Source organism: Corapipo altera, unplaced genomic scaffold, assembly GCF_003945725.1.
Source record: "Corapipo altera isolate COAL_440 unplaced genomic scaffold, ASM394572v1 332, whole genome shotgun sequence".
NCBI lineage: Eukaryota > Metazoa > Chordata > Aves > Passeriformes > Pipridae > Corapipo > Corapipo altera.
In genome coordinates this window covers 336,641-363,388 of record NW_020885051.1, presented here as the reverse complement: position 1 = coordinate 363,388, position 26,748 = coordinate 336,641, and the positions used below count along the sequence as shown (strand labels likewise).

Here is a 26,748-nt window from a genome sequence, read left to right as displayed (position 1 = left end):
CCCCCCCCGCTCCTTCCCTTTTCCCTTCCCTTGCCCGCGCCTCGCGCAGCGCCACACGGGGGCCCCCGCGCAGGCGCACTGCGCCCCGGGGCGCGCGCCGCGGGGCCGCCGGAGGGGGCGGGGCGAGGGCGCGCGACGCCCCACGCGGGGGGGCGGGGACGGGAGTGCGCGTGCGCGGGGGGGTGAGAATTGTAATGGGGAGAAATGTGAGAAATAAATAAAAGGGCGGAATATAATGGGGGAATGTGAGAAACATAATGGGGGGAGAAATAAATACAATGGGGAAAATAGAATGTGAGAAATAAATATAAAGGGGGGAAGGTAATGGAGGGATGTGATAAATATAATGGGAGAGAAATATATAATGGGGACAAGAAATAAAATGGGGGAATGTAGGAGATATGATGGGGGAATGTGAAAAATAAATATAATGGGGGAATGTGGGAAATATAATGATGGGTGAGCCACAAGGGGGGATATCAGAGTCAGGGGGCTGTGAGAAGCATAATGGGGTCTGCAAGAATTATGAAGAGGGGCTCTGAAAACTGGGATGGGGGGCTCTGAGAAGCATAACTGGGGCCTTTGAGACATGTAATGGGGGACTCGGAAATGTCACGAGGGGCTGTGAGATACAGAACGGGGGGCTGTGGTAGCTGGGGGCGTGAGAGTCATAATGGGGACTCTGATAAATGAAACTGGGGGCTGTGAGACTCGTGATGGGGGGGCTGTGAGAATTGGGATTGGGGGCTATGAGGAACATAACGGGGCTGCCCTGCCAGCACCATCTGCAGGAGGAGCTGCACCCAGCCACGGGGCCCTGCTGACCCCACACTGACAGCCCCCACCCTAAATCCCATCAGGATCCCCAAATCCTGAGGCACAAACACCTTCACCCACAGGTGAGCACACAGCCAGCTCGTGGCCACTGGGAGAGCAAGTAAGGAATTAACTGAGGTGAGGGCCGTGAGGGCCCCCCGTGGCTCTGGGATCTGTGATGGCTCCAAAAGCCACAGCAACAGGAACCCCGAGTGGGGCTGGAGGGGGCTCACTGAGCCCCCCATGGCTGCCCCAAACACTCCCCTCCACCAAACTGGGGCAACTGTGTCACCCAGAGACACTTCCCACGGCCAAATTCCAGCTCAGAACATTGGTACACTGTCAGTGCCCCTTATTAAATGAGGGAGACCACATTGCCCTGAGAACTGCACAGAAGATACTCCCACCGTGGGGAGGATTCACCCCGTGCTCTCCCACAGGGGTTTGCAGAGCTCGTTAATTAAGATGGGGTGAAGAAATCACCCGCTGCCAGTATTGCCCTGCCTGGTGTCACACCATCCCTGCTCAAAAGGCAGCTCTGCGACATAGAACTAGATGTTTTTTAACCCACAGGGTCCTGTTTTCCACCAAAACGTGCCTCCACATGGATAAAAACACCTATTTCTAGCCCCAAAGGGAAAATGCCCAACAGATTCTCACTGTGAGACTCTGAGCAGTTTGAGGTAGGATAAAACACGCACCCACAAGTTTTTCAAGCCAGTTCACTGCTTTCACCACAGAGCAGACCCTACTTCATTGTTTTGCATGGCCGAAGTCTCCTGACTGAGTTTTAATATTGATCAAACCCACATTTTATTTGTCAGAGCTGCCTTTTGCCACCTTGGACACTGCAACTTCCCGGCAACAAGTCCACCTCGCCAAGTGGTCAAGTGGTCAAAGTCACCGGGCTGCGCGGCTTAACAAACATGCAAATCTCTTGATTTAATCACATCTCTGACGCAGGGCCACTCCAGCCCAGCAGCCCCGAGCCTTATCCCGGCTCCGAGCCCACCCCTGGCTGCCCCCATGCCTCAGTTTCCCCAGCGACGACAGGCTCCGCCCAACTGGAATCTACTGATTAAGTAAAAACCCCAACAACTCCTTGCACCCAAACCATCTATTATTTAAACATGTGATAGAGCCAACGTGCTCCACCGGTGCTTCCAGTGTGGGATCGGGCTCAGCTTTCCATTTTAACTGGTGGAAGCACGAGGAACAGTCCCTAGGTGTCTCTGCCTTTAACAGGCTACCCATTCGAGAGAGGAAAAACCCAAACCATGCACCAAATGCCTTTTCCATGAGGAATTCTCCCTCTCCAATGGAGGGTTCTTGCTGCGACAGCATTTCCAGCTGTTCCCCCTCCCTGCTGGGGCAGCATCTCCTACGGACATGAGGAAACCACGCCGGCTCCCAGGTCCTTCCAGGGAAGCTCCAGCAGGGTCACTGCTGTCACCCAGTGATCTCACAGGACATCGGGGCTGGAAGTTGTCACAAAGCCATTGACTCTGTTGACAGAAGAGAGGGTTGAGAGGAGCGCCAGGAGGGCTCCGTTTACACGACAACCAGCTGGAAGAGGAGCACAAAACCCAGCTGGTGACGCAAAACAAAGCACTGGACCATCCCAGTGCTTTTCAAATGCTTTGTGGGGAAACTGTTCCCTGTTGCAACACACGAGCGATGCCACTGTAACCGGATCCCTCCAGCTCGCCCGAAGATTTCAAAGAACACAGACCCAGGCTGGAGACCAGAGTGAGCAAAACCTCTCTCAGCAAAGGGGCCGTGATGAAGGGCTGGTCTCCTGCAGCAGCAACCAACACCACCCTTGTGACACACATTCGTGCCACTGTCCTGCCACGAGGGACAGCATGATGAGCATCCAGGGGTGAGACGTGGATGCACATCCTGGTGTGCTGCCCTTCCCAGGGGCCAAACAGCCAAGGACAAGGAGACTTGAGCTGCTCTGCATCACTTGATGACCTTCAGCCTTTGGGACAATTTAAATGACTCCTGGCTGGGTGTAGCAGAGTGCCCGCCTCGGCCAACCCCGTAGTTAACACATTTGGATGTTTCTTATCAGCACTTGCAAAGGATTAAAGTGCCAGGCCATATATTAGTGAGGGAGCAGGTTATAAACCCATCTCAGCTTGAACACCATGTTCACATGAGGAAAAGCAAAGCAAGAACAGAACAGATCAAAAGAGAGCCATTAAAGGCGTGAGAAAACGGGGCTGCCATATAAGGAGCTAATAAAGTTAGCAGTTCTCCAGTTTGGAGGAAAATAAAAGGGGCAGGAGAAACAGAAAGCATCCTTGGGGTGTACACAGCAGCCTCACTTTGAGGAGAAAACACTAATAAACAGAAGTGAGCAGGAAAAACCCTTGAAAAGGTGAGTTTGCCCGTTTTTAACATGGTGTCTTCCCCAGGTGGCGGAGCTGCCACGTGTCACTGGCACTGCTCGCCGAACACTTCCAAAAGCAAAGATTAGATACTGAGCAAGGACAGCAACCAGGGCTCTGTTTGCTCAGGTTTCCTCTCCTCGGGTCTGGCTCAGCAATAGCTCTGTGTGTTGTGCTCCCAGCGGACATGGGGAAGGGAAACCACGGCACCCCAGCGGGCACACAATGATCATCCCCACCAGGGTCCAGGGCACAGCCAGTATCTCTGCTTTTTATGGGAAAACAGGAGGTTTCCCAGCCAAGAGCCCCCAGAAACACTCGGAATGTTTCTTTGTTGGAGCCAGCCAGCTCCAGCCACCCTCTTGTCAGGATAAAATGTATTTACGTGCCTTCCCTGCTCATTGACTGTATTTATTAAAAGAACACTATGGCAGCTGAATATCAAATTCCCAGCTAGGCTTTTATCTCCTTTTTAAGCCAGCCTGAATTATTGGCCTAATTTTATTGCTTACCCATTCTGTTCTATGCTCATTTTCTCCAAGAAGGCACTGGTGTGTTTGATATTTGGGCTCATTTGTTGCCAAGACAGAGGCTCTCGCTTGGAACACAGAGCTGGGTTCTGGAGACTTAAGTAACACAAAGCACAGGATTTAGATTAATAAAGCTCTTGATTTGGGTTCTTTTTAGGGTCAGTGATCCAAATCTTTACGACAAGATGACTTTGTGGAGAAAACTCCCTCCCTTTTTGAAACCTAGCATTTAGTAATTTATTTTCTTAAATAAATTCTTCCCCGTGGCGTTCTTATCCACACAGTGCTAGGGATGGGAAATGCCACAAAATGCCACCAGTCACCTTCTGCAGCCTAGTAAACACAGCTCAGGAGCCCCTGGAATTCTGTTAACACTGAACCCATTTGGATCTCTGTATAGAAGCACATTTCTGTTTTCAAAATCTGTGCTACAGAAAAACAGAGGTTTCTTCAGCAACAGAGCACAGTGAGCTGAACCATGCAACCAAACCCCAGGTGCCATCGCAGGACTGCAAAAAAGCTTCCTCTCACTTTCAGTACAGCAAATATATGGAATAAATACCTTTTTTTTTGCCTGTTGTTGGGAAAAATTAGAGATATCCCCGTGCCAGCTTCTGCCCTGCTTCCCCTTGCCCCCCAACTTCTGTACAACCATGTGCCAGAGAGCAGTGTCCACTCATCTGACAAGGATTCTTCCCAAATCCAGGGCTTTCATCAGATAGACAGGACTGTGGTCTTCCAGGCAGGAAAATATTACATTTCAGGGGAAAAACAAAGAAAACAAATGTAAAAAACAAGCCATGTGATTTGATACCCAAACAGGAAAACTGCAAAGTATATAATCCCCTAGGACTGGTTAGATCACTGAATCCTGTACTTTCCCATTTATAACACCTAATTGTTGTATTAACTTCACATCAAAATGTAATTTTTTTCCTGTGTGCAACACCCAGGGGAAAAAAAAATCACAGAAATTAGGCTGGAAATGTTGCAGGACAAGGCTTTAACACAAACCCCCAGTCCAAACCTGTGAGCCTTAGGCTGCTCTTCCCACATTCCCCATTGGACTGATCAGCACGCCCAGCACAAAATAAACACTGAGCCACCACCATCAGAGCTTTTGTTTCATCAAACACCATTTTGATACCGCAGCAACACGAGGGTGTTTAAAGGAAGCAGAGTGAACCCGTGTCCTTGCAGTTATCGCTCCTTCACTCCAGAGAAAGCACAAAGGGAAATATTTGTGCATCAAGACCTGCTGCTCTCAGAAGCCTCTCCAGCAACACAGCACAGGAGAAGTTTCTCATCTGCCTTTGGAGTTCATTTCACCTCTGCAGATCTCACAGCGCAGCATTTTAACTCTCTAGGATAACAGGAAAGCTTGCAAGACCATGGTTTCCTCCCGTACAGAGGAGGAGCGGAGGTTTGTATCACTTTTTGGCACCAGAAATCCAGGTTTTGTTTAGCTTGGAAGTGCCATGGATGTAGCTCAAGTAAGTCTGCAGGGTGGTAAAAGTTCAGTACTCATAAGGTAATTCTCACTCGTTTATCCTAAACTGCCAAAGGAAAGTAATTCCAAGTCCCACAGGGTGTGCCAGGCTGAAAAATGTGGAATCATCCCAACAGCCAACTTCTTGCTTCTCTGAACCTCCCTGTGATGAGCACGAGGCGTATTTCCAAACCAACACAGCCCTAAATGAGGGAATAACAATAATATCCTTGTCCATGCTGACTTATTCCAAGTACAAATGAGTCTTTAGGCACAGGAGCTACTGATGGTGTCCACACACCAGCTCCACCGCAGGGAGCAGGGGATGAAATCTGGCCTGGCCACCTCATCCTCCCCCTCTGCTTAATTTTGGCCAAAAAAGCATAAAGCCATGGCTGTGCTACAAAACACTACAGCAACCAGGCAGTGAAATAATTTCTCATAAGGGGCCGCTCCAGCGTGGCAGGGCCTGGTCTGCCAGAGGCATCCATGCAATCCTGATGCCGATACCCTCATTAAGGGCTAACGACCCCCAGCACTCCCTGTGCACTAATGACCACGGGAGCTGCGCCTTGAAGTCATGTGTGACCTGGGAGAGACCAGCACCAGGTGCCTTTTATTACCTTTGCGACACAACAAAAGGAATTACACCCAGTAAAGAAGCGTTTTCCTTCTTCCCAGGGAGCAAGGAATGGAGTAATAAACCAGCAGCATATTGTGGGAGTGAGTTCAGAGAGAAAAAAAAATATAGTTCAAGGGGACCCTGATCTTCGCCAACACAATTTAGGACATTCAACACTCCCTCCGACCTCCACTGCCTTCGCTTGAGCAAAATTAGGAGGAATAGGCTATGGCACGTAGGTCTGCTGGCTTGGAGGGAAAGGGGCCCCACAGTTTTGCTCCCTGGAGGCACCCGCTCTCCCCACCCCTTTTGTGTGTATTTTTTTTAATGTGCCACACATCAGCACAATGCTGACAAGGGCTTTGTATGTTTTCTGCCTATGCAGCAGTTCAAGACACACAACTCTGGATTTTTTGAAAGGGGAAAGGGGGAGGGAGCTGCCCTTTGCTGTGCTGGTTAATTGTGCGGTTCGCTCTTCTACGTGACCACAGGGAAGGGAAAAAGCACCGATGTTTAAACACAGAACCATTTTTAGCAGCCAAAAGGGTCAAACTCAGTCTTCTCACAAGATGCAGCGGAGCTCAGAGTAAAATCTACCACAGGCAAGAAAAGAATTATAAATCACCAGAGTTTCTTCTCTGGAGTTGGATGGGACCCCAGAAAACAGCTCATCCATCCTCGCTCACTGCAGTTACAGCCTTCATGTTTCCACACCTGCCAACGCAGAGATTCCAGCCCTGAAAAAATGGAGGGAAAGGGTCTGGAAAGCTGGACTGTCGGTTTTTCCACCTGCCAGGAGCAGCTCAATGGAGCCTGGGTGGCTCAGCTCCAAGGAGCAGCGAGCAGAGCACGTTACCAGCCTTCTGGAGTTCCCATCTCACACGCACATGCGTGATACGGACAGCGCTGGCAAACAGCTTCCTTCAAAAATAAGGATGACTAATCCCCAGCAGTGCCACTTCATTTATTTTTTTTTTTTTTAAAGGCCACAAGGCAGAGCTTTTTCCAGAAGCATCAGCCTTTGTGAACCAGCAAGTGGTGGGAAGGGGAAGCCCTGGGACCCACTCATGGTCTCCAGACAGAACTAACCACAGGAATACTGTGGGGTTTTGTGGCCTGTGTACGACACATACGGACACGGATGGAGCCCCACACTCATGGAAAGGCTGGATCCCACCGCCCAGGAGACTTGCAGATCCCTGCATGGTTAGTAGGGATCTGATGGGGAGAGGGGTTACACAAACAACCCATTATTTCCCTAGAAAATAAAAAAAAAAAAAAAAAGAGAGAAAAAATAAGGCATGAAACAGCTTTACCAACTGTAACACAGTAACATCCCCCGGGTGAGGGAAGGGATGCATGGAGAAAAAGGGGTGCAGGGATCTAGGATGAAGAGGAGCATCTGCATTGCCTGGTGGGCCCAGTCCCCCCAGCAAGGTCACTCTGGCTCCCAGGGAGACACATCAGTGCTTCAATGCAAAGCTGTGGTCGAACTGCAGCGGAGGCAGTGCTGCAGGAGGTCACTTGGGGACTGCAGAAAGGGAATGGATTAAAAAAAGGGAATAAAAAAAAACCCATAAGCAGATGTTTACTGACGTGCAGCAGATCCACAGCTTGGCTCTGGAGAGCTGCGTGGTGGGAGGGAGAACTGCCCAGTTCCCAGGACGCAGCAAACAATCTGCATCTACAGATTTAGGTTACAGCTTTTAACCAGCCTCCCTCACCACCCCCCTTAAAAAAACCCAAATTTGTCATCTTTTTAAGCTCTTAGAAATGTAGATTTGCCACGGAGGTGATTTTGGGTGGTGGCACCATTAAAATACTTACCCACCTCACAGCCAAGGGCTGCGCAATCTGAAATTTGTGAGTGTTTGCAAATGGTTTGGAAAGCTTTCCAAGGAAGGTGCTGTAGGATTGTAAATCCTTCCCGTTATTAATAAAAGGGAGCTATTGTTCCAGCTCTAATCAAGCCTTGTCTCCAGCTGGGCAATTTTAAAATGCAATTCAAAACACACACAGGGAAAAAAAGATTGTGAGGAAGCTTCAAAAAAAAACCCAACAAAAAACCCCCACCAAAAAAATCAGTGAGGGAGCAGGGGAGGGGGGAAGGAAAATAAAAAATAATACTCCTGCTATTTAAAATGAATTCCAAGCAGAAGCATGCTGGGGTGGGAGGGGAATCCTCCCTCCCACCGCCTGGGAAAGGTCACTTGTGCCATCGGTGCCCTGGCCACACTGCCAGCCCTGCCCTCATCCATCTCCATCAGCAATAGCTCTGCTTTCCATTTATTTAGGAAAAAAAAAAATTAAAAAAAAAAATCAAGTTGCAAACACCTCCCAGCGCTCTGTTTTCAAGGCTGGGGGAACGGAGTGAGAGGGAGAGGCTTGGAATGAGGCTCCCAGCCAGGGAGAGGTGGTGCATCCTCCGCATCCTCCTCCTCCTCCTCCTGCCCGGCGCTGCGGCAAAGGCGCCGCAGTGGGGGCTCCCCGCCCCCGTGGAAGCTTCTGGAATAAGCAGCCAAGCTGGAGACAGGAGAGAAACCTTTATACCCGCAGAGGGGAAAAAACACGTAATAAAAGGGAGAGGATTGCACAAGGCCGGGGAAAAAAATAGAGATCTCTGTAAAAAGTGAAGCCCCTGAGCGGCTCTGGCAGCCCCGGCTCGGGGGTGGTGCAGCCCCGCTCGGCTGGAAACAAAACGCCCCAACAAACCACATTAAACAAAAAAAAAAAAAGTGAGAGAGAGAGAAAAATGGTGGTGTTTGGAGCGCGAGATGGTGGGATAAAGGCAGTGATCCCTCCTCCCGGATCTACAGCAAAGCCGGCCATTGCAGTTCCATTTATCCTCTTTTTTCTGTGCAATGAATTGTCTGATCCGGACTATTCGGTTGCATTTGCAGCTTCACTTACAAGTTTGGTTTTGTGGTTTTGTTGTGCTTTTTTTTTTCCTTTTTGTTTCTTTTTTTATTGGGTTGTTTGGGGTTTGTTTTTTTCTTTCCTTTTTTTTTTTTGGTGTATTTTTTCCTTTTTTTCATTAAAAAGTAATCCTCCCCAAATCTCCCAAGGAAAATCTACCTCTTTGTGGAACAAATAAAACATTCAGGCACAAACTTCCGCCACGGACTGTAAAAAAAAGAGATGGGTTGTTTTTTGTTCTTTTTCTTTTTTAATTTTTACTTTTTTATGGCATTTTTTTCTCCTGCTTTTAGGATACATTGTAGTAGAAAGCCAATGGAGGAAAACAAAGGTAATATATATATATATAAAATCAAAAATATATACGGGCCAAATGACAGTGATTATATATAATTAAATCATAGTTTTTAGGTGTGTGGGTTTATCTTATATTCTAAGCAGTCCCCGTAAAAAGGAGATATACATATAAATATGTTGTCAATATATAGAATATTTATATATGTATGTAGTAAATATATAGAAATATTTCTATATCTGTAGAAATAATAGAGCATCTACATGGGCCTAAATCTGTAATTCCATGGGGAAAAAAGCAGTATTTTAGACATGAAACTTTTAACAAGGAAGGGGCAACATTGTAGCCTGTGACAACACTGTGATGCAGACAAAAAGGTAAGGCAACATTAAAAAAAAAGAAAAAAAAAAAGAAAAAAAAAGCGTATGTGGTACCTTGGCTGCAGCCTCCAACAACGAGCGTGTGGATGTTACGGGATTTTGGGTTTTTATGGTATTACCACGTCTGATCACACCAATATATGATTTTAATTAAGCGAATGGCGGGCGAGCTGTCGTGGGGAGCAGGCAAGCGGCGATGGCTTCTTCCCACACCACTCCGGCTCCGAAGATAAATCAGTCCTCGGGTGTTAGGGGATTTCTCCTTGGTTTGTTTTTTTTCCCCCAAGCACGTTTGGGTATTTTCCATGCCGTGAGGAAAGCGGGAGATGGCAGCTCCGACCCCTGCGAAGGAGAAAAGCGGTGCAAGAGAACAGAATTAGGCATTAAACTACCCACCTTGGGGTGCTTGTGGTGATGATGATGGGGGACGGGGGTGGGGAGGGGGCGCGTGTGAAAAGCGGAATTCTGGGCCAAAAATGAGGCAAAAGATACAATATTTTAGGGGTAACGCCAGAGCGGGAGGGGAGGGGGGAAAGCAGCGATGGCGCCTGAGGCGGGGGGGAACTGGAGGGGGGAGCTGAAGCGTGAGGGGGAGATGGAGGGCTCCGCCATGGACGAGTGAAAATGCGCATTTCTGGGCATTTTCACATCCTTTTGCAAAGGCGGCGAGGAGAAAAGGGGAGGAGGGAGAGGGGGGGAAGAAGAAGGTCAGGTTTCACCCGCAGCGCTTTCGCTGCCTGCCCAGAGGGAATTCGCGCAAGATCAGAGCCCCTCCGCCGTGCTCCTGGCACGGCCTCAGCCCGCGCCCAACATCCCGGCCCCGCAGCCGCCCCTCGCCCATCCTTCCCCTCGCTGCCCGCTCGCCGCCATTTTGTCGCCTCACACCGCGGGCCCGCCGGGCGGCCATTTTGTGAAGCGAGGCGGGGGGGGGGCAGCGCCTGAGGCCGCCGTGAGGGGCAGCCCCGGCCGCTGCTTCCTTTTGTCAGCCGAAAACCTCCTTTTAGCATTTATTTCTCTTTTTCTTCACAAATCTCTCTTGTTCTTCACTAAACGTGTTGCCCTTAATACGCCATCAGGAACCTGATCACTTCAACAAGATCCGTCCTCGGACGAAGCAATCCAATAAATGAGATTAAGGTATATTCCCCAGGCTGAGCTGTAAGGGAAAGTTTAGCTGCCCAGAGAATTAGGAGATACATTATTATATTACATTATTATTATGTATTTATATATGATATATTGATTGCATATTTTATGCTTAACTCTTTGCTTTTCCACCGCTTTTCTCCTTTGCAGGGGTTGAAGCTGCCATTATTTATATACTCATCATCCTTCTCCTCCACCTTTTTTTCCCCAGCGATGAGTCCCCAAGGTCAATAAGCCGCCTTGACAAACAGGATAACCTCTGCGAGAAATATCCGTGATTTTTAATAAAACACCTCACAGGCTCTACTGGACAGTCCAGCAAAATAAAGATGTAACTTAAACTGCTCAAAGCCAAATCTGGGTGAAAATTGTTAATTTTCAGGAAATAAGGCTGCGGGATGCTGTAAATTGCCGATATGATGAAGGAAATCTGGGATACAAAATGACAAAACCCCATTTGCAGGCATGTGCTGTGTGTCTATTTTCAGAAATAGGGTGGGTTGGGCTTTTTATCTGTTGGTTTGGGTTTTTTTGGTTTTTTTTTTTTTTTTAATACAAATAAGCCACTGTAGCACTTGCAGCCTGGTAACGCGCTTGCGCATCACTCTGCATCCCTTTCCCCTTGTGTTATCAAAACTGATGTGCTTTAAAACTACATCAGTGGGTGGTTCACTTTTGCAAGGAAAATGGGGGGGGGGGAAGGAGAATATTAGAATATTGCATTTTTCTTCTTTTTAATATATATCCCACCTGTGCTGCATAATGAAGCCAGAGAAATCTAGGGCTTGGCTGCTCCCAACATAATCCCTGCTGGTTTTCCCTTGTCTCTCTTACCCAGCAGGATCAGACTGCTTTTCATTTAAGAAATGTTGGATTTTTAGGTTGTGTTGGTGACAGGAAAGTGCAGGAAATAGATCTGAACACTCTGTGGGGAAGAATGTTACTGCAGCGAGCCAGCTGGGACGTGGCTGCCATTAACCTGGGATATCCAAAGGAAAACCCTTGTTTTCCTGTAGCTCTTTCCATCCTATTTGAGAAAACCAGCACCCAGCCCTGCTCCCAGCGCCTTTTCCAGCCAGCAAAGCCCTGGGCACTGTTTCAGCCGCAGTTTCCCTTCCTGCAGTGTTTCCTTCTGCTCCAGCTCCTTCCCAGCACCTTGGAAGTCATGATGGCACAGCAAAGGCACACAAGGAATACGACTCATCCCTCCCTCTGCTTTTCCCATTTCTCCTAGCTGACCAAGGGGATGCTGGGGGGAAAGGCACTTTCCAGCCTTTTCCCTTTATTATCTCACATTCCTCGTGCCACACCAAAAATCTCCAATTTGCCAACAAAACCTGCAAAAAGGTCTTTTTTGCTATGAAGCCACACTTTAACCACTGATTTAAAACCACTACACCCATGCCTGGCAGCTCCTTATTTAATTTGAAACCTCTTTTTAAAAGTCCAAGTTGCAAGAAGGATGATCTTTGGAGGTTTCTTATGGGATGCACCGTTGTATTCCCGGGAGCAACTTGGCCTCGCAGCAGAGTAGGATATCGGATACCTTCTCTGGGAAAGCCCGAGGAAATTTTATCCGCGGCCGCACCCAACCTGGAGTGAAGAAATATTTGCATTTGCTGCTCCTTGGAGGGCAGCCAGGTCCTTCCCGCTCTCCTCAGCCTGCCAAGAGGGATTGCAAGGACTGCCGGGCTTATTCCAGCAGCCAAGGGAAGGGCAGGGCCCAGCCAGTGACATTCAGAGGGGTGGGATCCTCTCTGCCCTTGTCCACTGCCACTGGAATGAGAGACCTCAAGTGGTTTTTAAATCTGGGTGGTCTTGGGGGGCTCCACAAGGTTTTGGGGAATCCCAGCCACCCAAAATCCTATTGCTCCACGTTTACTTTTGCCAGCAAACCTGGGCACTCGCAGAAGTGCTCGTGACAGGGTGAGCAGCTCAAGGGTGGGCTGAGCCGTCGCAGCCGGAGAGGGTTTGCTTGGCAGCAGGACGGGATCCAGATTCCGCAGCCTCACCCCTGCAGGATCTCTCTCCTGCATGCAGCTTGAAATTCCTCGAGATCCTCCCGAGGGAAAACACGAGGTTGTACTTTCCATAGTGACGCTCCCTGTGCCTCGGCTAGTAACACTTCTCCTCTTATCCGGGAAGAAAAAGGGTTAAATCAACCTTTTATCCTCTTACATCTGTGTCCATCCGTCCCTGTCCCTTGTCGTCTTCCACTCTGGGAAAAACATGCCAAATCTGACCATTTCTGCATCCCTTTGTTGCACTGCCAAACTCTCCAGTTGTGCCTTTCCTTTCTCCTCGCTTTCCAGGACCTTCTCCAAGGCTTCATGTCAATAAAAGCATTTCCCTGCTTACCTCCAGCCAAAACTCACCGCAGTCCCACTGCCAACAGCGCATCTTGGATTGCTTTGTGGGGGAAATATCCAACCCCTTCCCACCATTCCTCTGTGGAGGGATAGCACAGCTTGGAATAACACATCCAAAACACCTCTCAGCATCAGCACTTCCATCCTCCCCAAAAACCTTGCTTGGAAAAATACCCTTATTGCACAAACCCAAGCAACTCCTGGGTCTTCCCTTTCCCACTCCCTTTGGCCACCACCACATCTTTTTACTTTTTTTTAGCATCATTTTGATGCCTGGTTTTCTCCACAGAATGACAAACTTTGGAAAGAGAGAGAGCTGACTTTGAGCACGGGAATTTCCTGGCATGGGACACGAGGTTCCTGCCCAACGAGACCCAAAGCCACCAAAGCCACCAACTTATGTGACCGGGACAAACTGCAACTTTAACATCTTATTTATAAATTTGTTTATAGCGAGTTACAAGCTGATTGATGGGCTGGAGACGCTCGTTAATGAACGCTGAGTAATCGGCTTTGTAGACTGGGAAGAGTCGTCAGGAAATAGTTGTTGATGTGATTAATTAACCATCATTAACCCCTTCATTCATAAATACAGCACGTGCCAGAGAGATGTCGGAGGTGACCCAGGAGCCCAGAGCTGCTGCTCTGGTGGTGGTTTTCTTTGTTTACAGCTCCCTCTTTCCATCAGGAAAGCATTAAACATCATCTCACATGCTCTTGCTATTTTCTGCTCTCTATTTGTGGCTTTTTAAGCACTTTCGGTTAAAAAGAAAGTTGGGATGTTTCTCCGCCTGGTTTGCAACGCCCTCACGAACAAAACCACCGAGCACCAGCGACATCGGTTGTGCAGATGTTGGACGTGCAGAGAAATGGTCTAATTTCTGCTGGTTTGGGGCTTGTACTAAGAGAAGATCAAAAAGTTTCCGATGACAGAGTGGTATTATCTCGAAAAACGTGCAGAAACGGGGCTGTTGGATGCATTTAACTGGAGTTTTGCTGCCTGATGGAGGAATTTGCGCTCCAGCTGCCCTCTGCCGGCTCCAGGACAGACAGCCAGCAAAAAACCCCCAAATCACCACCTAAAACCCTTTTATCAACCCCACGAGATCACCAAATCCCAAATCCACTCCCAAAAAACAACCTTGGCTCTCCCCCGGGTGACAGTGGCGTCTGCCAAATAGCCGTACCCCAAAATCAACTGTTATGGACCTGAGTGACCTGACTTGCCACATCTATAAAATCCAAAAAGTGGCTTTTTTTCCTTATTTTTAAACTCAGATTTTATAGGTTTGGAATGCAGGGCGGATGAAAGGAATGAGAGTTTTTAGACTCGGGGTTTTATTTAACTGCGAGTAACTAAATCAGTGCCCACTCTCTACAGAGAGAAACATTTCAGTGAAACCCCAAAGAAGCTCAAGAAGGAAGAAAAAACACCCAAGAAAACCAAACTGGCCTTGAAGAAGGAGTTTTAAAAAGAAATAAAGAATAAAACTTCTGCTCTGCCATTGCTGCTCTGTGAGGGCATTTCACGTCCATGGTGAGCACAGAGCTGTGTCGGGACACATCCACGCTGCTCCCCTGGCCAGCCCTGGGGGTCGGGGTCCCAGGTACATTTTGGAGATGAAAGCACCAGTTCTGCAGGAATTTTGGGGTGCAGCAGACACTCAGGGTCACCCTCAAAACACCCCCTTTCTGGTGGCTGGCACTGGAAGACAGAGATAGATGAGGCGCAGGGTCTCAGCAGGATGACTCGTTCCGCCAGCGGACGTGGCAGGACTTGCAGAGGAGGTGGCTGTCCAGGGGGTAGCACCCGTCCTCCGTCAGCTCTGGGGACAGTGGCATCCCACAGCTCTAGGGGTGAGAGGGGAAAGGGACAACATGTTTTAGGAGGTCCTCCCATTGCATCACATCCTGTTTTCCTGCAAAACCCACTAGTGCTTGGAAAAAGCACAAACTACATCAAAATCCTGCGAAGCCGAAGGTCTCCTCCAGATACATCATCACCACCACCACCTGATTGATTTATTTATTTCCCCCTCCCCATCGCTTACAAGATAAACTGTGGGATAACAAATAACCCCGGGTGCTGTGGACCCCGTGCCAGCCAAGGCTCAGTGCCCCCCCCATCAGTTTTGGGGGCCCCCAGCCCCGCTGAGGCTGTACCTCGCAGCGGTAGCAGCTCTCATGGAAGCTGCGTCCCAGGCACTCGATCTTGTAGGTGTCCTTGTCCTCAGAGGGGACGATGGGGCGCTGGCAGGCACTGCAAACCGCGGCGTATTTCCTGGCGGGGGAAAAAAGCAGTGGTGTGAACCCTGTTGGGTGACAGGGACAGCCAGACCCCAGCTCCCAAACCCCAGCTCCCAAGCTGGGGGACGCGCCCCCGTTGCCAACCTGTAGAAGTCGGGCACGCAGTACACGTCGCCCTGCTCGTCCACGGCAAAGCTCTCGGCGCCAATGGCGCGGCCGCAGCCGGCACAGGAGAAGCAGCCAGGGTGGAAACCCTTGCCCAGGGCACGGACGATGCGCTCCGTGATCAGCCCCTGGCACTTGGCACATTTCTCCAGCGTGGCCTGGGATTTAGGGAACACACGGCGTGAGATGCCAGCTCCCACCCCGAGGGTGCTGGCTGTCTTCAAGAGAGATGATACCTGGTAGCAGGTGTCACACATGGGCTGCCCATCCCTCTGGAAGTAGCGCTGCCCGGCCAGGAGCCGCTGGCATGTGCGGCAGGTGAAGCAGCCAGGGTGGTACTGCTTCCGCATCGCCTCCACCGTTGGCTCCCGCGGCCCCAGCGCTTTGTGGCAGAAGGCACAGATGTCTGCGGGGAGCAGGGACAGGGGTTCGGATCTGCCTGACTCAGTCTCCCTAGCTCGGGATGAGCCCATGCATGGCTTTGTCCCCCTTACCTCTGGAGCCGTCCCGCTCCGGGTACCCGTTCGCATCCTGCCAGTGCGGCTTGTCCACTTGCTCCTGGCAAAGTCTGAGCGGCTTTAATTCAGCAGGGAAGGAGGAAGGGGCCTGGAGAGCAGGGGAAGGTAAAGCCATGTTATTTATGCTCCTGCAGGTGGGGAAACTGAGGCACTGGGGGGTCTGCACCCCATTATCCTCACCCGGAGGGTGGCGGGTGCTGCAAGGTCCAGTTGCTGCAGTGCTGGACACAGCGACTCCGCGGACGAGGGCTGGGGGGCTTCAGAGAGGATGAGGACTGGCGAGAATGAAGACACAGGCACAGTTGGGTGGGTTTCTGCAGCGAAAGACAGATGTGGGGGGTTTAGGGGAGTGATAATGTCCCACCATGGTAACGCCCTGTCACAGTAACGCCCCAACAGCTTTGCAGCAGCGCTCACTGACCTGCCCCAAAAGCAAACGCCGTCCCGGACGGAGGGGACAAACAGCACCGATAAGTGCCCGGCAATGGAGAGCAAACACAGCCCTTCCCTACCAGCCGGATCCATCCCGGGATGGGTGCAGGGATTTTGGGAATAACTCCCAAAAACCCCCCCACACTCCCTCCTGCCTGCTTGTCCTTTAGCAAAGCATCTCCACAGCATCCTCAGCACCATCATCATCCTCTCGGCACCGCTCGCAGCCCCCCGTGGACACCCCTCACCTCCGTTGGGCAGCACGGGGGCTGACGGCAAGATCCGGGGGCGATGGGTGCCGGGGACCTCGGCGCACTCCGGCTGTGGCTCCTGGTGGGTCTTCTCCTTGGTGGCCACGTGGTCCCTACGTGGTGGCACCAGAGTGATGAAGATGGATGAAGCCATCCTCTTCTCTGCCTTCCCTGGCAGCATCCCTGGAGCCGCGGAAGGGCCGGACCTGGAGCTGATTTTAGGGAAAATAAGATAAAGCTCCCAGGCGCACCAGCAGCTCCTGCAGCCGTGCTGCCCTTCGGCATCAACCCGCCTCCCTCCTGCCGGAAAGGGAGAAGGAACGACCGTCCCGTCCCACGTCACAGCAGTAAAAGGTCTCGTGCCTGGGAGGACACAGGGCAAAGGGTCCTGGGGAAGCAGCAGCCGGAATCTCCCATTTTCACGCCTCTGTGGCCAAATCCCTCCCTTTTATAAGCGTTTTAACCCCCTTTATTTCCTCTTATTGCTCCCACCTGGGATTATGCTCCCTGTGGGCAGCAGGAAAAACCCCACCTTTCCTCTTAAAAATGGGGTTGCCATAGGACTTTGCCTTTGCAACCCCTTTTTTGGAGTGTCTCTACATCCCTGTTCCCTCCTTTCTTATCCCTAATTCCCAACTAATCACTTCCAGCTCAGTGGAACCCCTTTATTTTTCCAGAAAATTTTTCCCCTTTATTTTGGGGAAACTGAGGCACAGTGCTGTGAATGACCACATCCCTGTCGCCAACACAGCCCCATAACACAGGCCCGGCAGGATGCGCCCGACCCCGATAAACCCAGCTCAGGAAGGAACAGGGCTGTTTCTTCAACTTCCCAATGGGAAAAACAGCCGGGGCGAAGCTTCCCCTTCCCAAATGGAATGGTTTGGAGGGGGGGAACCCCGAGGCTTTAGCCAGGGCACTGCATTGGTGAAGCAGGATTCGCCCCTGAGGTGAATCAGCAGCTTGATAAATACCTGTGTGATGAGTTGCCTGCTCTCATGCGGCTCCGCTCCCCCAGAATCCTGCTCATGGGGGTCAGCACATCCTCTCAGGGGGCAGCCAGTTCCCCTCGAGGTGGGAGAACAGCGTCGGGATGTTCCCGCCGGTGACTTCAGCCTCTGACTCAAGCAGGGATTAAAGAGGAAAAAGAACCCCGAGCGCTTCTCTTTCTCCTCCCCTCCCTCCCCACCGGCGAAACCCCGGCCGGGCTCCGGCGCTGCCGGCCCTCGCCCAAATCCTCACCCTCCAGAGCTGCCGCTTTTCCTCCCCAGCCGAGCTGTGGAAAATTAGGGGGAAAAAAGAATAATCTTAAAAAAAAAAAAAAAAAAACACCACAAACTAAAAAAGAAAGAAAGAAAAAAAAAGGATTTCTCCGGGGTTAATGGGAACCATGTGCTCGTTGCATTCCTCTTTGTGCCGGGGCTGACGGGATCCTGGCAGCCCCACGGCGGCACCCCCCGGGTCCCCCCAGACAGGGGCCGTCGGGCTGGTGGAGGCTCCAGGGGTGCAGTAATGGGGGTTCTGCCTCCTTTTTTATGGGGTTCCCACCCCTCCCCACGTAGCTCCATCCTGGTTTGGGGTGGCTGAGGCCACATTAGGAAAGGCCCCCCTGGCTTCCCCAAAATCTCCTGGGGTGGGGACTGAGGTGGGATCGATGAGGGGCCACTTTTGGAGCATCCCCACGCCCCCAAAATTGGGATGGGGCACAGCTCTTTACAGCTGTCCCCCAACTCTGTTTCCTGTCCCAGGGACCTCTGGGAGGGTGCTGCGAGGATGCCCAAGGAAAATGCGATGGGGTTGGGGGACAGAGCGCTTGGTCCCTTTGTTTCCCCCGTCCAGTGGTCCCACTGTCCCCTTGTCCCTGACCTGGGGGTGGCCTTGCAGTCCCCCTGACTTATCCCCGGTCTCCCACCATGCAGCCCCACAGCCTCCTTCCCCTACCTGGGCGTGCCCTGTCCCCTATGGGGCGGTGGCCCCCGTGACCCTCTGCCAGGGAGCCCCCCGTCCCCTCCCTGGGAGCGTCCCCAATCCCCTCCTTGGGGGTGGCTCTTGGTCCACTTGTCCCATCCCAGGATGGCTCTGCGGTCCTTATCCCATCACCTGGCGGGTCCCGTGTTCCATTTGGGGTGTCCCCTCTCCCCTCTTTGGGGGGTCCCCAATCTCGCACCTGGGGTGGTCCCTACCTGGGGGTGGCCCCAGTTCCCTACCTGGGAAGGTCGTACCTTGCGAGGGGAGGTTCCCTGCCCAGGGGGGTGTCGCCTGCCCGGAGGTGGCTCTGTAGCCCCTCAGGGGGTGGTCCTGTCCCCGTCCCTGTCCCGTACCTGGGGAGCCGGTGCGGGTCCCTCCGTGCGCTCCGCGGGCGCGGCGGGGGCAGCGGGGAGGCAGAGCCGCCCGACATCACCGCCCCTTCCTCCCTCCTCCTCCTCCTCCCTTCCTCCCCCCCCGCCTGCCCCACAGCTGCGGGCGGGGGAGGGCTGGGGGGCACACGTCCTTAGGGTGCCTCGTGCACCCCGGGGTACCTCACAGGTCCTTAGGGTGCCACATGTACCCCCTGACTGCTGCATGCACCCCAAAGTGCTCCATGGGACCTCAGGGTGCCTCGTGGACCCAGGGATGTCCCATATGTCCCCACGGTGCCATCCGTGCCCCCTCGGGTGCCCCTCTGTGCTCTGGGATGACCCACCCCCCCAGTTTGTCCCACAGACTGCCTTTGATCGCCCTAGGCACCCTCAGGGTGCCCCATTATCCCCCATCCCCGGGGTGCCTGTGTGCCCCAATACAGCTCCATGTGCCCCGGGTCCCCACAGACCCCCAAGGTAACCTCTACATCCCTATACATCCCCAGGCACCCCCAGTGGCCCCCATGCAACTCCATACATCCCCAAAATGCCCCATACTGCTTCTCTGTACCCCTGGAACACCAATGTGCCCCCATAGAGCCCTAGGGTGTCCCATAAACCCCTATACACCCCTGGGTGCCCCCTGTGCCCCCAGCCAGCCCCAGGATGCTCCCAACACCACCCCCCCCCCCCCCGTTCTGCTCCCCCCATCCTTTGGGATTCATGCCCAGGCAGCCAGAACCCCCCTCCCCAAACTGCACCCCACCTTCCCAGAGCCCATAGCCCCCTGGCATGGCACATCCACGGTGAGGAAACTAAGATGCGAGGGCACCTCCCAGTCAGAGGGTGACCCCCCACTCTGTGCCTCAGTTTCCCTTTCCAGGAGGAACTGCACCACCCACCTCCTCCAAAAAGCTGCACCGTGGCCATCCCTGAGCTCCTCTCTGGCACAACAGAACCCCACCTCGCTCTGCCCACGGATTTTGCTGGAAAAAACTTTATTTTCCAAGATTTGGAGCCCCCCTGGAGCCCCTCCGCTGTGACAGTGTGGCCCCGCAGCCAGTGAGGACGGGATATCCATCAGCATCCCGTGATCCCAGTGGGACCAGGGAACAAACTCCAGCAGTGCTGCAACCTCACGGGGTCCCCAAAAACCAGGGGCCACATGAGTCTTCCCCCCCGACCTCCTCTATCCCATGGGACGGGGTCGGGCACCTTCTGGAAGCCCTTTTTCCTTAGTCCCCACGGGGAGGATTTTGGGGGTGCCAGGCAAAGCCACTCCGAAGTCTCTGCTGTCTGGTCACACCCTGCAGCTCATCCAGACGTTTCCTCCGATCCGGATCCCAACTGTCTCTCCCGGTGAGGCTGCGGGATGGAATCCTGAGGGAGAAGGAAGAAGCAGGAATGCCCCTCCCGTGGCCCCGGGGCTGCCGCCCGCCCCTCACACCACTGTGGTGGCCCCGGGAGGTGCCCCCGGCTCACCTGCCCCCGGCAGGCCCGCAGCAGCACCCCGGCGTGGAGCAGGCACCACAGCTCCCCCAGCAGCGACACCAGCACGTGCAGGATGTCGCTCCACCGGCCCACGGTGAGGAGGAGGATGAAGAGGCCACCCATCCGCACCAGGACCGTCTGGAACACCCGCCCTCCATCTGCGCTCTGCCGGGCCTCCTCTGCAGGGACACGGCGCTGGAGACACCCGGGGGGACACTGTGCCCTCCCCAGACCCACAACTGGCACACTGTGCCCTCCCCAGACCCATCCAAGGGGACACTGTGCCCTCCCCAGACCCATCCAAGGGGACACTGTGCCCTCCTTGGCCCCACAAGTGGGACCTGGGGCATTCCAGGGGGGGATATGGGGTGCTTCACATATACCACCCCCTACACCCCCAGGATGCCCAATACAGCGCTGCAGACCCCCAAAATAACCCCATATACAGGATCCCCCACTTTCTGACACCCTCCGTTCACCCCAAACCAAATATATGGGATACCCCATATATCCCCCATACAACCCCAAAATACCCAAACAGCCCCATACACCCACAAAATGCCCCCCATAAACAGGATCCCCCATCCTGTGACACTCCCCCTTAACTCCAAACCCAATACATGGGAAACCCCATATACTCTCCCTGCAACCCCAGGATGCCCCATACACTGCCCCATACACAGGATCCTCCTCTCTGACATCCTCCCTTCACCCCAACCCAATACCTCATATACCCCCCATACAACCCCAAAATTCCCCATACAGCCCCTACAACGACAGAACACCCCCTATACCGCCCCAAACACAGGATCCCCCATCCTCTGACACCCCTCCCCTTCATCCCAAACTCAATACATGGGATGCCCCATATGTCCACCACACCCCCCCAGGATAACCCATATACTCCCCATACACTCCTAAGATGCCCCATACACCCCCAAAACACCCCATACTGTCCCATATACAGGATCCCCCATCCTGTGACATCCCCCCTTCAACGCAAACCCCATATATCCACCATACACCTCTGGGACATGCCATACAGTTCCATACACCCCCAAAATACCCCATATACTGCCCCATACACAGGATCCTCCATCCTCTGACACCCCCCTTCACCCCGACCCCCCCACCCAAACCCAATACATGGGAAATCTCATATATCCACCATACACCCCTGGGATACCCCATATATTCCCCCTACAACCCTGGGGGATGCCCCATACACCCCCATCCTGCATTGGCAGACCCCATATCATAGAATCATAGAATAGACTGGGTTGGAAAAGACCTCCAAGATCATCAAGTCCAACCTCTGATCCAACCCCAATTACTATATCATGGCACTAAAGGCCACATCCAATCTCTTTTTAAAAACCTCCAGGGATGGTGAATCCACCACCTCTCTGGATAGGCCGTTCCAATGCCTGATAACCCTCTCTGTAAAGAATTTCTTCCATACGCAGGATCCCCCACTCTCTGACACCCCCCTTCACCCCAAACCCAATACATGGGATGCCCCATATACCCCCCATACAATCCCAGGATGGCCCATACAGCCCCAAAACACCCCCCACTGCCCCATTCCCAGGATCCCCCACCCTCTGACATCCCCCTTCACCCCCGGCCCCTCTCCCACCCTGCATGTAGACCACCAGCAGGGCGTAGCAGATGGTCAGCGGGGTCCAGAACCGCACGGCCTCGGCGGCCGACAGGAAATCCCTGTTGATGAGCTCCACGGCCGCCAGGTCGGCCACGGCGAAGGCCACGGCGAGGGCGCGGCGCAGCAGCGCAGGGACGCGGTGGTGGTCGGAGAGCAGCAGGATGCAGAGCCCGCAGTAGCGCTCCCGGCTGTGCAGCCCGTACAGGGCACACACGTGCCGCACCAGGCGCCGGCACTGCAGCGCCAGCAGCCCCGCCAGCCCCGCCGCCAGCAGCAGGTTCCAGCTCCGGTGGGGAGCCCCTTCCAGCAGGAAGCTGAGGCCGCAGGACACCCCGCAGCCCAGGGAGTACTGGCACAGCAGGTAGAGCTGGCTGCTGTGGGTGCCCTGCGGGAGGGGACGGCTCTGTCAGTCGTGAGGAGTTCGTGGGATCGTGGAATTGGGAGGTGGGGAAAGACTCCAAGACCATCGAGTCCAACCATCCCACCGGCACTGTCACACCCACCACTAAAACCGTCCCCAGGTGCCACATAAACACACCTACTGAACACTTCCAGGGATGGGGACTCCACCACTGCCCTGGGCAGCCTGTGCCAATGCCTGAGTGCCCTTTCCATTAAGGAATTTTCCCCAATATTCAATCTAAACCTCCCCTGGCACAGCTGGAGGCCATTCCCTCTCCTCCTGTCCCTTGTTCCCTGGGAGCAGAGCCCAATCCCCCCAGCTCCCCCCTCCTGTCAGGGAGTTGCAGAGCCAGAAGGTCCCCCCTGAGCCTCCTTTTCTCCAGGCTGAGCCCCCCCAGCTCCCTCAGCTGCTCCTGCTGCTCCAGCCCCTTCCCAGCTCCGTTCCCTTCCCTGTACACGCTCCAGCCCCTCTGGGTCCTCCTTGTCCGGAGGGTCCCAGCGGTGCCCCCGGGGCTGGAGGTGCCCCGGCCGTGCCCAGCACAGGGACGGGTCCTGCCCTGTTCCTGTGCCCCCCTGGGCCGGGCCCAGCCTGGGGCCATCGGCCTCTTGCCCCCTGGGTTCATGTGCAAAGTGACATGTGGACCCTCCACACCACAGCCTTTCCATCCTCCATGGAGGTTGAACAAATCCACCAGGGATCCACAATTTCCCAGCTCCCTCCACACCGTGCCTCAGTTTCCCCCATCCCATCTCACCTTGCCGAGGGACAGGACGGTGGACACGGCGCGCAGGGAGAACTCCAGCACCACCAGCGCGGCCACGCGGGACCCCACCAGGGCCAGGACCCCCGTCAGCACCAGCACGTGCAGCGGCTCCAGCACTGCCCGCTGCTCCCGGATCGCCTCCTTCTCCGCCTGCCTCTCCGGGTTGCTGGGGACAGCGAGGGGGGAATGCTGAGCCAGGTGGCATGTCACCCAAAATGGGGTGACAGCCCTAGAGACACCCACCCTGTGCTTCCCAGGCCCTGCCCTGCACCCTTGGGTGCCAAGAGCCACCCCCCCAACAGCAGATCCCAATATCAGATGCCCAAAACCAACCTCCCCTGCCCCGGGTGGTGCTTACTGCAGGCACTGGACGTAGAGATAAACCTTCAGGAGGCTGCAGAGCACTGAGACGGCGCAGGCACCCACCAGCCCTGTGGGGAAAGGCAGCAGCAGGTCACTGGTGTCCCCCAGCCTGTCCCTGAGCTGCCCTCGTGCCACCCCCAGGGTTCTCACCTTGCAGGAATGCATCCAGCAGTGCCCAGCCCCAGGCCAGCCCAGGGAATGCTGGCAGCCAGGACCCCAGGGAGAACATTTTCGATGGAGAGGAGCCACAGCACAGCCAGGCCAGGCCCTGGCTCCAAGGTCCGTGGGGAAGAGGCGGGGAGTGGCCACCCCAGCTAGTAAATCATTGCTGGGGCAAATGAGAGCAGCTGGAGCTCAGCTGCTCCGGTCACAGCTCCAACTGCTCCGTGGAGGTGAAAATTAGGGTGAGGAGAGGAAGGCAGTGATGGGATGCACGTGGAGGGGCTTGGGGACCACCAGCACCTTCAACCGCCTCCACCCCGGCACTGCCGTTCACCCCGAGGTATCGCAGCGTTTCAGGTGCCGTCCCCCCCGTACCACCCCAAAAACCCCAAAACGACACCGAAAATAGAAAAACCCCTTTATTAACGTCTTTGGTGGTGGTGAGAGCCCATCCTACGGCCCCAGGGGCTGCTAGTGCCGCACCAGGTCCCTGAGCTTGTCCCAAAAGAAGAGGCTGAGGACGGTGTGGGGGCCGAGGCGGAAGTAGACGGCACCGATGCCCTTGTACAAGCCCAGCAGCCCCTCTTTGTGGGAGATTTGCAGGATACAATCCAAAAAGCCCCGGTAGAGCTTGCCCTGGGGAGAGAGGAGCCGGCTGTGCACTCCTGCCAGACGCAATCCCGGCAAAAGCCGCGCGTCCCCTCTGCCGTACCCAGAACAATCTTACCGTGCCGTCGGCGTCCACTGGCTGGTTGTAGAGGCGGGTGCTGATCGTGTCGAAGGGCGTCATCGCCACGGCCACAGCCACGCTGCTCACCATCCCCCCCGCCAGCACCGCCGACCAGCTGCCCTTCCTGAACCACTGCGGGGAGCGCCGGCGTCAGCTCTGCCCGAACACCAGGGGAGCGGCGGCCGGAGCGGCGCGTCCCCCTCACCTGGCGCTCGCAGACCCAGTCCTTGGCGGAGGCGAAGGTGGCGAGTTGCACGGCCGAGCCCACGGTCACGCGGGGGATGGCACCCGTCACCCCTCGCCACAGCCCCACCACCCCGTGCTGCCGGTAGATGCTCCTGAAAGCGGTGGCGATGTTCTGGGGAAGAGAGGAAATCGGGTAAAAATGGGAATGGTGCGTCCCACATATGGCTAAAATTTCCCACCCTGGCAAAACTTCCCACCCCGGGGTCATGTTGGTTGTTGGTGACACGAAGCCACCAGGGCTTTGAAGGCACCGCAGGGGTTCTGGATTCGGTGTCCCAGCCCCACGTGCCCGTCACACCCCCTCTGTCCTCACGCCGTTATTTATAGCATCGTTACGGGGCCAAGCGGCCAAACAACAGCTTTAAATTCCTGCTGACCAAAATAGCATCGTGCCTGCTGGGGCCCGGAGTGTGCACAGATAAGGTGCCACCAAATCCTGTGTGCCCCCTCAGCCCGACCCCCTCCCCACTCACCTCATGGTGGTGCTGGTAGCCCACAGCCATGGCCTCCACTGTCTGGGCTTGGAGGTGGGTCTTGACCTTGGGGGGGACAATACCAGGTGACAAAACCCCCTTCAGCGTCAGCTGGGACCAGCTGCGGTCCCCCCATCTCTTCTCAGCACATTTTGGGGGGTTCAGCCCCTCTGACAGATGTGAGGGGCACAGATGTGTTGCCAAGTGGCACCTCCGGGCCTCGAACCCCTCCCACCCCAGAACAAAGGGACCCTGCAAACACCCACTGCTGGGACTCTGCAACCCCAAAAACTGGGGAGACTCCCTAAAAAGGGAAGAGAGAAAACACCCTAAATTTCTTTTGGGAAATTTTCCTTATGGGGGAGTTCTCTGGGTTTCAGGGGGGAGGATTTGGGGGAGACAGCGGGGGGAGAACATGCACAGAGCAGCCCCACATTTTGGGGGGGTGAAGCAAAGCATGGGGAGAAGGGATGCACCGGAGCCGGTGTTTATAGGATGCAGCGAGCTCCAGGATGCCAAACCTTTGGCGGGGGGGGCGTGTTTCCCCAAAACATCCTCCCCCACGAGGGTCCGTGGGGGCAGAGCAGCACTCACCAGGTACGCGGGGCTGCCCACGAAGGCTCCCACCGCCCCCGCCACGGCCCCGGCGGCCACGGTGCCGCCGGGATACCGCGTCCAGCCGGCGTCCTCGGCGTGGGAATAGCAGTAGAAGCGGAAGCCGTTCATGAGCGCCTGGTAGAGCAGCCCGGCCGCCAGCCCCTTCTGCAGCCCCCCCAGCCCGTCCGCCCGGCACACGGCGCCCACCGCCCGCAGCACCCCCCGGTAGGGCCGCGGGTACGTGCCCGGGGCCTGCAGCTCGCCCTGCAGCTGCAGCCGCGTCTTGACCACCTCCAGCGGGTTGGTGAGGAAGCAGGCCAGGCACCCGGCGGTGGCCCCCAGCACCAGGTCGGTGGCCGGGGGCACCCCCTTGGCCGAGGAGCTCCTCTTGGGGGGAGGGGGCGCGGGTTCCTGCGGGGAGGGGGATCCGGGGCCGGGGGCTCCCATCGCCATCCGGCACCTGCCCCAGGGGCGGCCCCGGCTCCACCTCCCGGGGGGACCGCAGGGAAAAACACCCCGAGCCGGGGGGAGCGAGCGAGCGCCGCCTCCCGCAAACCAACGCCGCCCCCCCCGCCCCCCAAATCCAGCCCCCCGTTTGGGGAAGGGATGTGGGGCAAAGGTCGGGGCCGGGGGTGCGTGTCCGGCCCCCTCCCCCGGTACCGGAGCGCCCCGGCAGCCGCGTCCAGCCCGGCCCGGCCTCACGTGATGGGGCCGCCCCGGCGCAAATAGGGAAAAACAGGCACGAAAAAAAAGGCGGGATAAAACTGGAACAGAAGCTGGGGGAGAGCGGCTTCGGGGGGCGCACGCAGCCGCCCCCGGCCCGCGGGCAGCCCGGGCAGGGACGGGGACGGGGTGGGTTCGTTGCGCTCGCGGCCGCCGTTCGGGGGCTCGCGGGGGTCTCACCCGCCTCTGCCGGCGCTGATCCCTCTCGGGGTCGCCGAAATGC

The 26,748-nt window shown here is 54.9% G+C and overlaps 3 protein-coding genes and 2 long non-coding RNA genes across 6 annotated transcripts; 1 reads left to right on the top strand and 4 right to left on the bottom strand.

Moving 5' to 3' along the window:
• Positions 1 to 5,803: 5,803 nt before the first annotated feature.
• Positions 5,804 to 10,386, bottom strand: LOC113959624. Of its 2 annotated transcripts, XR_003531879.1 has the most exons (3): positions 10,328 to 10,386; positions 9,499 to 9,786; positions 5,804 to 7,384 (listed from the first exon to the last, which is right to left on the bottom strand). It is a non-coding gene; the product is annotated as an uncharacterized LOC113959624 (long non-coding RNA). The 2 variants fall into 2 exon arrangements; XR_003531878.1 differs by lacking the exon at positions 10,328 to 10,386 and having other exon boundaries at positions 9,499 to 10,256.
• On the top strand, positions 9,753 to 10,946 carry LOC113959625. The gene is made up of 2 exons (XR_003531880.1): positions 9,753 to 9,846; positions 10,802 to 10,946. It is a non-coding gene; the product is annotated as an uncharacterized LOC113959625 (long non-coding RNA).
• A 3,286-nt stretch (positions 10,947 to 14,232) lies between these two features.
• On the bottom strand, positions 14,233 to 18,932 carry FBLIM1 (filamin binding LIM protein 1). The gene is made up of 9 exons (XM_027668781.1): positions 18,894 to 18,932; positions 17,547 to 17,848; positions 16,570 to 16,778; positions 16,070 to 16,203; positions 15,866 to 15,947; positions 15,608 to 15,777; positions 15,351 to 15,529; positions 15,123 to 15,240; positions 14,233 to 14,810 (listed from the first exon to the last, which is right to left on the bottom strand). Exons 2-9 carry the CDS (start codon positions 17,600 to 17,602, stop codon positions 14,697 to 14,699), a joined length of 1,062 nt encoding a protein of 353 aa, XP_027524582.1. The 5' UTR covers positions 17,603 to 17,848; positions 18,894 to 18,932; the 3' UTR covers positions 14,233 to 14,696.
• Positions 18,933 to 19,878: 946 nt separating this feature from the next.
• On the bottom strand, positions 19,879 to 24,127 carry TMEM82 (transmembrane protein 82). Its single transcript, XM_027668772.1, has 6 exons — positions 23,745 to 24,127; positions 23,590 to 23,662; positions 23,223 to 23,397; positions 22,042 to 22,450; positions 20,394 to 20,581; positions 19,879 to 20,291 (listed from the first exon to the last, which is right to left on the bottom strand). Exons 1-6 carry the CDS (start codon positions 23,821 to 23,823, stop codon positions 20,226 to 20,228), a joined length of 990 nt encoding a protein of 329 aa, XP_027524573.1. The 5' UTR covers positions 23,824 to 24,127; the 3' UTR covers positions 19,879 to 20,225.
• A 35-nt stretch (positions 24,128 to 24,162) lies between these two features.
• On the bottom strand, positions 24,163 to 26,666 carry SLC25A34 (solute carrier family 25 member 34). The gene is made up of 5 exons (XM_027668773.1): positions 25,800 to 26,666; positions 25,206 to 25,271; positions 24,692 to 24,844; positions 24,484 to 24,618; positions 24,163 to 24,392 (listed from the first exon to the last, which is right to left on the bottom strand). The coding sequence occupies exons 1-5, from the start codon at positions 26,253 to 26,255 to the stop codon at positions 24,228 to 24,230; spliced, it is 975 nt and encodes a 324-aa protein (XP_027524574.1). The 5' UTR covers positions 26,256 to 26,666; the 3' UTR covers positions 24,163 to 24,227.
• Positions 26,667 to 26,748: the final 82 nt, after the last annotated feature.

Excerpts from the sequence above, each read along its gene's own strand:
- FBLIM1 (XM_027668781.1), bottom strand. The coding sequence starts at position 17,602 with ATGAGCAGGATTCTGGGGGAGCGGAGCCGCATGAGAGCAGGCAACTCA. Across the intron at positions 15,530-15,607 it reads TGTGTGACACCTGCTACCAG|GCCACGCTGGAGAAATGTGC; the intron begins GTATCATCTCTC and ends CCTAAATCCCAG. Across the intron at positions 14,811-15,122 it reads AGAGCTGCTACCGCTGCGAG|AGCTGTGGGATGCCACTGTC; the intron begins GTACAGCCTCAG and ends TCTCACCCCTAG.
- SLC25A34 (XM_027668773.1), bottom strand. The coding sequence starts at position 26,255 with ATGGCGATGGGAGCCCCCGGCCCCGGATCCCCCTCCCCGCAGGAACCC. Across the intron at positions 25,272-25,799 it reads TGGGCAGCCCCGCGTACCTG|GTCAAGACCCACCTCCAAGC; the intron begins GTGAGTGCTGCT and ends GTCCCCCCCAAG. Across the intron at positions 24,619-24,691 it reads ACTGGGTCTGCGAGCGCCAG|TGGTTCAGGAAGGGCAGCTG; the intron begins GTGAGGGGGACG and ends CGCTCCCCGCAG.
- TMEM82 (XM_027668772.1), bottom strand. The coding sequence starts at position 23,823 with ATGTTCTCCCTGGGGTCCTGGCTGCCAGCATTCCCTGGGCTGGCCTGG. Across the intron at positions 23,398-23,589 it reads CTCTACGTCCAGTGCCTGCA|CAACCCGGAGAGGCAGGCGG; the intron begins GTAAGCACCACC and ends CGCTGTCCCCAG. Across the intron at positions 22,451-23,222 it reads CCGTCCTGTCCCTCGGCAAG|GGCACCCACAGCAGCCAGCT; the intron begins GTGAGATGGGAT and ends CCCCTCCCGCAG.